This window comes from Microtus ochrogaster, linkage group LG3 (genome assembly GCF_000317375.1).
Source record: "Microtus ochrogaster isolate Prairie Vole_2 linkage group LG3, MicOch1.0, whole genome shotgun sequence".
NCBI lineage: Eukaryota > Metazoa > Chordata > Mammalia > Rodentia > Cricetidae > Microtus > Microtus ochrogaster.
The window spans coordinates 35636991-35648302 of record NC_022029.1 but is presented as its reverse complement, the minus strand read 5'-3'; the positions used below and the strand labels follow the sequence as shown (position 1 = coordinate 35648302).

At 39.8% G+C, this 11312-nt stretch overlaps 1 protein-coding gene across 1 annotated transcript in view; it reads right to left on the bottom strand.

The window, feature by feature from the left end:
• The window catches only part of Map4k3 (mitogen-activated protein kinase kinase kinase kinase 3), a 162298-nt gene that overhangs the window by 40801 nt on the left and 110185 nt on the right, over positions 1-11312 (bottom strand). Inside the window, exons 14-15 of the mRNA XM_005360786.2 lie at positions 6643-6723; positions 5476-5538 (exon numbers count right to left, since the gene is read on the bottom strand). Coding sequence (XP_005360843.1) covers positions 5476-5538; positions 6643-6723 — 144 coding nt within the window. The remainder of the gene's footprint in view (positions 1-5475; positions 5539-6642; positions 6724-11312) is intronic.

The following is an 11312-nucleotide window of genomic DNA, read 5'->3' as shown; positions in this document are numbered from 1 at the left end:
TGTATGGTGGATGTTGTCTTCACAAGCACACATGTGTATGATGGATGATCTCTTCACAAGCATACATGTGTATGGTGGATGATCTCTTCACAAGCACACATACGTGTATGGTGGAGGATGTCTTCTGTTGATATGTAGGAATGTCCACTTAGCTGAGAGATGACAATCAATAGCAGATTGGCAATAATGACCAGGAAATGAAAGTCAATCAAGGTCACGAGTATATTTAAGGTAAAGAGAATTATTTAAAATAACAAGAGATATTTTAATAGAAAATCAAACATAGATTCATATATAGCCAGGCCAAAGGAGCATGCAAGTTGTAGGTACACCTAAGTCTCCGGTCCATAAGGAAAGCTAAAACTGAAAGGGGCTCTTCCTCATTTATTATTTCTCTCCTGAAATCCAGTTACACTATAATCAAGATGGCTCAGTGGGTAAAGATTCCTGACACCAAGCCTGTCTACCTGAGTTTAAACCCCAGAACCAATATGGTTGCAGGGGAGAAAGAATGCCTGAAGGTTGTCCTCTGACCTCTCCCCTCAACATGGTGTACCCACATATGCATACATCATGCACCATACAGTAATAACACATTTTAAAGAAAAGGATTTGGAAGTCATCAGAAAAATGCTACCAAAATTATGTTTGGAAAGAGCTCAAAAGAACCAAGATAGTGGCATCAGAGTCAGAATGCCCTTGAGGATGCAAACATCAGGGGAAAATAGCAGCATTAAACAGTTAATGAGTGATCATGCTTAATTACACAGTAATGTCAAAGCAGTAACAACATGTTAATGTAAAAACACTGAAAACATGCAATAACTTAGAAGAGATTCAGCCTGGGGACTCAAACAACAGTTGAGACAGCAACCCTAGCACATACTAAAAAGCTTTAAGAGAGAAAAGTCCTAACTTCAGGGGTTCCTTTCACTGAGGGGCAGGAAAGTCTAGGGAGGAAATTCTAAGAAAACAGAAAAGAGCTAAGAAAGGCCAAAGCCCTCACAGTGCGATGCTGGAGAGGGAGGGCACACATAGCCTGGAAAGTCTTACTGTAGCTTTCTATGTTATGTCACCTTGGGAGACTACAGTCTATACCAGATGAGAAAACAGCAGGAAGTCAACAGAACTGAGACAGTTGGACACACACACACACCCTAACCAAAAAAAAGAGCAGGAGAGAATATTTTTCTTGATAAAAACGAGAGACAGAGAAAATTATGTCAGGAGTAAGAATGGTTAGTAAAATCCTTTTTAATATGGAAGATGATGTGGAGAAATCAGCTGGGAATGAATCCAAGATAATACAAAACAAATTCATTTTAAAGTCAGAGAAGCAGGCTGAGTTGGAACACGGTATGAAGACTGATCCCCACCAGCCGATGAAGACTGAGGGGCCATATCTGAAGAACATGAATTTCGTACTGCATCTTAGAAAGGTGGTGGGTTAGATTATTCTTCCTTATGCCTCCCTAACAGTTAGCATGGGATCTTAGCTGGGCACGGTGGTGCATGCCTATAATCTGAGCACTTGGGAGGTGGAGGCAGTTGCATCTTGAGTTCGATACTAGACTAACTCTATATAGAGAGGTCTTATCTCAAAACAAAATAAAAAAAGAACAAAATAATAAGCGAACAGATAGCCTCAAAAACCAAAAATATGAGCCGGGTGGTGGTGGCACACGCTTTTAATCTGCCCCCCAGCACTCAGGGGGGCAGAGGCAGGTCGATCTCTGTGTGCAAGAAGCCAGCAACAGGTTCCAAAGCTACAGAGAAATCCTGTCTTGAAAAATAACTAAAAAAAAGATTTTATTAGCCGGGCAATGGTGGCGCACGCCTTTAATCCCAGCACTCGGGAGGCAGAGGCAGGTGGATCTCTGTGATTTCAAGACCAGCCTGGTCTATAGAGCTAGTTCCAGGACAGGCTCCAAAGCTATAGAGAAACCCTGTCTCGAAAAAGCAAAAAAAAAAAAAAACAAAAAAAAAAAAAAAACAGATTTTATTAGTTTCCAATGAATTATCAAAAATTAGTGAGTAAAATTAAGCATATTTAAATAAATAGCATCAGCAGTGACAGATTTGAAACATAATCTTTTAATCTTGATATTATTTTGTAGATCAAACAGACCCATTTTTATGACTGTGGACAAAATTCTTACTTACTATTCAATTATTGCTTCTATGACTTTCAGTAACGCCAGCAGTTTTCAAACCCAGACTTAAAATGTGGGAGGCCCCGAACCTGAAATTCCATTCTTCTGTTACAGAAAGCTCTGGTGCTTTAAAAATTACTCTTGGGTAGCAACAAAAATTGAGGTTATGATGTTCGAAATTCATTTACAAAATCCTAAAGTGAATATTCTCAGAACTTAGAAATAGCTGGTAACCTTGCCTGTTTACACAGCAAGGTAAAAACACCTCTTTTGGGGTTCCCCAAATCCCATGTTGCCATCTTGGTGTCAGCTGCCCATTAAGAGGGGAGCCAGACATTCTGGGTTCATTGGGTATTTAGTGGGTAGCAACAAGTTTTCCATTTTTTGAGATAAAGTCTCATATAACCCAGGCTGGCTCTGAAAGCTTTGTGTCCCTAAGGAGGGCATGGAACTCCTGATGGTCCTCCTGCCTCCACCTCCCACTGCTGTGAGTATAGGCATGTACCAACATTGCTGCAATGAACACTTATGAGAGCTGAGGTGGATGGATTCCTCCCACTGGCTTGGAGGACTATTACTAGGGGGGAAAGAGAAGAGAAAAACAAAATGAAGAAGTGATGGCAGTGCCCCTTGTCCACAGGTGCGGCGCACACACAGCAGCTTCTAAAACATTTAAAGACAGATTCGCCATTCATTCCAGCAATTCCACTTCTGTGTACATAACAGCAGGGATCAAACCTATATTTGCAGATCTGTCGTCTGTGGTCTTAGTTGCATTATTCACAGTAGCCAAAAAATAAAGCCAAAATGCCCACCAATAGATGAAGAAATAAGTAAAATGTGCCATTTACATAAACAGACTACTTTTTCAGTATGACGGAGAAAATTCTGACATATGAAATGTGAGGGAACCTTGCAGATGCTTGAACACTGTGTTGAGTGATGTGAGCCAGTTCGGATTACACTCATGCAGAGTCTCTAAAATAGTCACCTCCATAAAGAAAAACAGACTGTTAGTCACTGGGACTAGTGAGAGGGAAGTGCATGGAAGTTCAGTTTGGGAGGATGAAATGTGCTGGAGATGAATGGTGTGCAGTGAGTCTGGGATGTACTTTAAAAAAGATCAAAATAGGAGTTTTATACTGTGTGTTTTACCAGTTTTTTTTTTAAAGAGAAACTATGGGATATGTATATTGAGGGAAGGGAGAACCCATTTTTTCAAAGGAAAGCAAAACAACATGCAAGCAACCCGAGATGATGGGTAGAAGCTATCACAGCACAGGGGCTGAGGCCACTAGCCCCAACTGTTATGCTTAGCCAAATGAACAAGGACAACATTCAGTTCCTTTGCATCTTGAAGGCTACAGTTGTAAAACAAGGAAAATAAGTTAATAAACAATCTTGTGTGCCAAGATGATTATGGCATCAGTAGGTGATATAATCATGGGGTCACTATTAGATATATATTCTCTGTTGATGAAAACACCATACTCAGTGTTTAGAATACCACACAACATGTAAAACTGTCAACATAAACGTCAGTTTTGTTACCACTAGGAATGAGCTTTTACAGCTGATTTTTATGAACTGTAGCATCTCATTTGTCCTTTCAGAGCTATCTATAGGTTAAAGGCCCCTAACGTCCTCCTCTGTCACAGATTCCTCAAACTGCTCCCCTGTATCACAAGATGCTCCTGACTCCAGGACGGGGATGGAGCGAATGCCTCAGGAGATCTAAGGAGAGGAGCAAGGTATACGGCAACTCTGTCAGGTTTGGGGGCTGGCTACATATGGTCACGAATGTTTCTAGTCCTAATATCTGATATTTCTGCTCTTGCTGTCACCCATTCTGTATGGAGGATATTATTAGTAAACAGTGGGGTTGACTTCAACTTCTGAGTCTGTGACCTATTTACTCTGCAACATTCACCAATTGTCATTCTCACCTGAATAGCTAATCCTGAAGAAAATGACAATCCGGAAATGACTCTTTTCTGTAGATTTTCTATTTCACCCAGGCCTTCAGTGGTTAACACTGAAACCCCGCTCTTTTTACTTTAGGAAACCATTTGAAACAGGCCTCTTGCTTTGGAGTCATACATCTGCTCAATCACGTGGCTTTCCGTGGCTTCCTCCCTACCTCCAATGCTGCTTCTGTGCAATAACCAGTTTCTGTATTTTTCTTCATCACAGGGTCTCACTATGAGTTTGAGGCTCCCCTAGGACTCAGGCTGTTTCGTAGCTCAGGCTGGCCTTGAGCTCAGGTCTCTTCCTGCCTCGGGTCTCCAGCACTCAGGAGGCAGAGACAGGTGGATCTCTGTGAGTTCAAGGTCAGCCTTGTCTACAGAGCAAATTCTAGGACAGTTAAGCCTACACAGAGAAATCCTGTCTCAAAAACAAAACAAAACAAAAAAGTATCTAAGTAGTAAGTACTGATTTATCTAGTAAGATAGCAACTTCTCTCTCTAAAAGAATGTTTAAATTCTTTTGTTTCATAAATATTTTAAGACATGAATTTCAGCACTTATATAAATATTTAGACTAACCAGGACTCAAAGAGGTATCCAATCAAGTTAGAAAGGAAGAGAAAGAAAATCTCATTTGAGGAGCAGAAAAGCAGAATCTGAGAATTGATGTTGGGGTAACTTGGGATTTTGGCCAGCCATATGAATAGAAGGAACTACTAAGCAATGTTTTAGAAAGCATGAGTTACCTAATATTTACTAGGTGAAGTTTTCCTATAATTGGAAGATAGTCTTAATAAATACAACTTCAGGGATGCTGTACAATCCAGATCTTTTCATGTAAAAAGTAGACATAGTATAATGCTAACAAGTTCAGAATTTCATCTCTACAGTTGACATAGGAATAAATTACTTGTTCAAGTTACATACAATGCATGCAATAAATATAATATATACAGTATAGTAATATATATTATATAACATATAATGCCATTTATACATGGTATCAAGTTATATATATGAATGTATATATATAAATGGTTTATCATTCATTGAAACAAGATATAAAATTGAACATTTTTACAAGGAAATGTCATTTCTAAAAAACCCTTCACATGTGTGTAAGAAATTTAGATACTAATGTTTTTTCATAAAAGAAAAAAATGTTTACTACTGCTATTCTACACTTGAGTAGATCTGACTTGTCATGGGAAAAAGTGACTACATTCTTTTTATATATGGAGGCTTGCTAAATGACAAGCCTTAGTTTATAAAACAATAAAAATGGAGCAAATGTCTGAGCTTAGAAGAGTTAAGACTAAAACGATGGTGACAAACAATCAGAAGATGAGAAATACCAGATTAGATCTTGCAGTGTAGTATATTTCTTCTGAGCTGTCGAAAAAACCATCACTGTCGGGCTGTTTAGCAGAGACCAAGAAACCCAGGTTATTGACACTTAGACGGACAAGCACAAACTCACAAGGGACACTTTCACAAGGGAGATGGGTCCTGCTAACACAATTTTACTAAGGCAAATCCAAAATCAAATGATGGCAAGTGGCATACAAACAGCATACAAAACTGCTTAATAACACAGTCATTCAGTTAGTGCAGACCTGCTCAGGCTGCCTTAACAAAACACAATTAGCATTCATAAACATTATGACTGCCTTAATTTTTAACTGTCCCTATCCTTCTCCATGAATGACAGGCTTTAATGTTAAAATATGATCATTTTAGGATTTTAGCAGGCTCCTTCTTACAATAAAATCACAAGACAAAGGCTAGTGTCTTCCTTTGCGCAGTCCAGGGGTGAGGATACGCATTCAGTTTCAGAAGAAAAGCTCTTACTGTAGCAGTCTTTGGTATTAGTAGCTATAGCTACTATTTTCTTCTAACATATTAAATGGGAAAGAAAAATCCCACCATACTAACAATCTGCAGTCTTGGCAAAGCAATTTTATTAGGATTATTTTTAAGGTCAACTTTCATTCTTCTATAAAGTATTAACTACTCAAATATTTGCACAGCACTCTGCCTCCAAGATTGCACCCCCATGGCAGCCTCATGAGCCTTTACATGCTGACAAGCTGCGTTTGCTACAGACAAACGATCTATTCTCCATGCCTGCTCTGAGCATTAGCACTCTAAATATGCCAGGTCAGCTCTGCTGGATTGCTGGATGTTTAGAGACCATGATACTTTTCCTAACAAATACAAAAAGAAAAAAGAAAGAAATAAAGAAAAAAAGCCCCTCAAAACCAAACACAATTTAAAAAAATAAGTAAAAGACCAGCATTTAAAACACTTGATCAGAGAATGGTAAAACTTATCTCTTCAAATAATTTTGAAAATACTCAATTTCAGCAACACAGATTTATTTATTCAGTATTTCGAATTACAATTTTTTTCTCCAAAAACTTTTGAAAATATTAGTTACTAGCTACTCAGTACCAATGTATCACAAAGGGAAATTTAAGATTTATGTTCAGAGGTTAACATACCAAGACCAGGGTACTTACAAGTTCGTGATGTGGCTCTGTTTCCTTCCGTAAGGGAGGATCAAATTTTACCTGGCCAACTGCGAAGAAAAAGAAGTTATGTCAGGATATGGGATGTTTTCTTCCCTGTTTTTGTTTGTTTTGAGACAGGGTCTTATTATTTTATCCCATGCTAGCCTTGAACACAGGAACTTCCTGTAAATATTAAGTGATGTGACATTTTAATTAATTAATTAATACAGCACTACTGGGGGTTGAACCAGGGCCTTGTTCATAGTAGGCATTTGCTCTGTGCTGAGTTTTATTCTTGGCCCACTAGGCATTTTCTACAGTAAAAAAAGTAACAAGCAAAATGACATGCTGAAATCTGGATCTAACTTACTCATGTGTGATGGTCTAACATAAGAGACCTTTTTCTTTGGGGATTGGGAGGGTAGAAATCAGTTGGTGTGGGAGTGACTTCTGGTCCTAGCCTTGAAGACTGCCTGCAGTCCTCTCCTATACTAGAGCAGAGTTTGTGGGGACGACAAAGCAAACGTGCAGAACCTGAAGGGTGACCTTCAAGGTAAGGTTCTGTCTTTCTACTGCGTCAGCTAGTTTGGAGGAAAGCCCTTTGTGAGGGCCTTTAGCTAACAGTCATGTGAGGACAGAAGCAACCATCTAGCCGAGCCAAGCCTTCTATGATCACAGTTAGGGGTAACATCCTGACAGGTATGTCAGCAGAAGCTCTGAGCCACAAATACTCACAAGGCTCTGGTGGTTTAAAGAAAACTGGTCCCAATGCTGAGCCACCAGGGAATGAAACTGTTTGAAAGCATTACAAGGATTACAAGGTGGCCTTGTTGGAGGAAGTGTGTCATTGGGAGTGAGTGGGCTTTGAGGTTTCAAAAGCCCATGCCAGATCCAGGCTCTCTCTCTCTGCCTGCAGATCAGAAAGTGGATCTTGGCTACTGCTCCAGTGCCATGCCCCCTGCCATGATGACAGACTGACCCTCTGAAACTGTAAGTTAAATGCTTCCTTTTCTATGAGTTAACATGGTCATGGTGTCTCTTCAAAGCAATGAACAGTGACTAAAACAGAAGTTGGTAATAGGGACTGGGGTATTTTGTGAATGAATGGGCCCTACAGGCTCACATATTTGAATACTTAAGTCACCAGGGAATGGAACTATTTGAAAAGATTAGAAGGGGTAGGAGGTGTGACCTTGGACTGAAAAAGCTTGAATGCTTTAAATGGGGTTTATAGGTCCAACCTAGTAGGAACATGGACAGTGGTGCTGAGGGAGATGTGGACTGGAGGGGCCCAGCACAAGAAAGTTTCAGAAGGGAAGAATATTAGTAACTGCCCCAGAGACCATTCTTGTGCTATCTTGGCAAAGAATATGGCTGCCTTTTGCCCTTACCCTAAAAATCTGCCTGAGGCTAAATTGAAGAGTTCTGGATTAATGGCACTGGCAGAGGTGATTGTAAGATAACCTACTATTGACTGCCATGTGCTTATTAGTAATAACTCTTCCACAGATCTATAATGAAAGGGAGTAAGCTAGACAAAGGAAAATAGAACACGCACAGTTAGAAGGGAAAAGAAACACTAGGAAGTATGATGGAGTAAGCCTGTGCTCAAGGAAATAAACAGACTAAAGAAAAGTCTTATGCTAAATGGACTAAAGGGAGTGGTGACCTCAGGCCAAGACCCTACCCAGCTAAGCTTCCAACTTGTGAAAGGAATTCAAGAAAAGCTAGAAAATGGAAGGAAACCACAATAAAGTTCTGAGGCAGACTGTATTGACGGAGGGGAGGGGTTGTGGTGATTTGAAAGAAAATGGCCCCCAAAGGGAGCGGCAGTATTAAGAGGAGTGGCCTTGTTGGAGTAGGTGTGGTCTTGTTGGAGTAGGTGTGGTCTTGTTGGAAGAAGTAAGACTGGGTGTGCAACTAGCCCAAGAGAACAAAGTGTGTTGCAGTTAACAGAACTGAAATGAGTTGGAGGTCTGAAGAGCACTCTAACATCAGACATGGAGTTTGGAGTTTGCCTAGCTGGGTTTTGGTCTTGCTCTGATCCACTATTTCCTCATTATGCTCCCCTGCCCCAACGTTGAAATATATATTCTGTGCCATTTTATGTTGGAAGTAAATCTTTGTTTTGTTTTTTATTTTATAGGGGGTTAAGAAATTCCCATGAGTCTCAAAAGAAAGTTTGGCCTTTTAAACAGTGTTGAGACTGTGATAGCCTTCTGGGATTTATAAAGTTGGACTGAAAGTATTTTTGTATTCTTCCATGGCTACAAGCTTATGGGTGTGTGTCAGCCAGTGTAATACAGTGGTTTGAATAAGAACGGGCCCTACAGGCTCATATATTTGAATACTTAAGTCACCAGGGAGTAGAATTACTTGAAAAGATTAGAAAGGTTAGGAGGTGTGGCCTTGTTGGGCAAAGTGTGTCACTAGGGGTGGGCTCTGAGGTTTCAAAGCCCCATGCCAGGCCCATTTCTCACTCTTCCTGCAGCCTGAGGATCAGAATGTAGCTCTTGGCCACTGCTCCAGTGTCATGCATGCCCCCAGTTAAATGCTTTCTCTCCTAAGAGTTGGTGTGGTTATGGTGTTTCTTCACACTGTTCCAGGCTTCTGACCCTCAAGATCTTTGTGAGACAATGTATGTTTTCAGCCAACTGAAATGTACTCAGTCCCCTACTCTCCGGTGCTCTAATGCACTCCATGTTTCACGACCTTCCCCTTTGACCTCTCTGCTTTAAAATACAAGTAAAGGACTGAAGGCCCGAGATGAAATAGTCACAAGTATAAAGATTTGTGAGGTGGCTAAGGCAGGAGAATCAATTCCACCATGGGCTACATAGAGGGTTCAAAACCAGCCTGGGCTAACAACAAAACCAAAAGGAGAAAAGATACAACAGTTAATTATTAAGAATGTTAGCCAAGGGGCTGGAGAAATGGCTCAGAGGTTAAGAGCACTGGGTGCTCTTCAAGAGGACCAGAGTTCAATTCTAGCACTGATATGGCCATTCATGGCTGTCTGTAACTCCAGTTCTAGGGAATCTGACACCGTCACACTAATGTACATAAAATAAAATTAAATAAATTATTTTTAAAAAGATGCTAGTCAAAACAGATATTGTCAACCAAAGTTAAGAGAAAGAACTGGTCTCATAGCATAATTTTTTTTTTAATTTTAACTTTACACGTAAAGCGTAAACACAGGGCTAGAGAGATGGTTTAGTCATTAAGAGCATGGGTTCCTCTTCCAGAGGACCTGTGTTTGGTTTTTAGGACCCAAATGATGGCTCATGATCATCTGTTAACTCCAATTCCAGAGACATCTGATTGCCCTCTTCTGGCCCGCATGGGCACTGCATATATATGACTAACATACATTCAGGTAAACACTCATACATAGAAAATAAAAATAAATCCTTTTAAAAATTGTGAATATTTAGTATTAAGAAAAACCAACAGATTTGAATATCTGACAATAGAAGGCACAAGTTTTCTTTTTTTCTTTTTTTCCTGATTATATGTCATTCATATTTTAATACATGCTGTTGCAATTTTGATCAGTGTTAATATAAATATTTTTATGTACTTTACAGCAATGAGATGCTAATGGGTAGAAATTACAGCAATATTGATCTAGCTAATAAAATGCAACACATTAGTAGGGAGGGATATTTATTACATGTTTTAACTATTACTCTACATCATTTGCCTAAGGAACATAAGCTCCATCAAGAGCGGAAAAAAAAAATTGAACCAAATGCTAAGCACCATCCCATTCAAGATCATGGACTTTCTGTTCAAATTTGTTGACATTAATGCAAATTAAAGAAGAGGCACAAGTTTTCAAGTGCTGAGAAACAGTTCTATACAGCCTCGCTATGTGTGAGTATGTGTGCACTGGCAGAAACAGTTCTATACAGCCTAGCTATGTGTGAGGGTGTGTGCACTGGCAGAAACAGTTCTATACAGCCTAGCTATGTGTGAGTATGTGTGCACTGGCAGTGGTTAATGGCTTAGAAGTCAAAGGACGGTCTGGAGCAGACTGCTCAAGAAGCGGCCCTTTGCTGCAGTTTGCACACAATCTCACATCACAGATCACAGAGTAACTTTCGGCAAGTTACTAAGATAGCATTCATCATCTCTCTCTGTTCCTGTACTCTGTGGATGGGGACAAAAGTCTCCAAAGGAACCCATTCTTCACAGCTAACACTGACTTCACTATTCGGATGCTGTGTTCCCTGAGTTCCCAACACTACGACATGCCTCTGCCAGTCTCTTTCAGCTATTGTTTAAATGACTGCTGACCATCCCGGTGTGCAATACTGCCTGTGCTCTTACTAATGCCAGACCTCTGCCTATAAGGCTGCATCTGTTTTTCCTACCACTTCCTTGCATGTACACAAGGCAATAGTTGAAGACAAAGGGGCTTCCAAAAATGAAAGGGACTCTGAAACAAACTTTCTGTAAAGAAGGAAATTTTACACCTGTTGGTATTTCATGCTGAGAAATATCAGGTAGTTGGAAACAAAACATTATGAAGAAGAAATATACTTAATCACTGCTTTTTTTATAGGTAATTTTTTTACCTATAAAGCCTATTTTTATAGGTAACATCACAGAGCACTCTTCTATATGGCAAATTTTACATGTAATCATGAAACACCTTGTACTAGCTGTTTTTT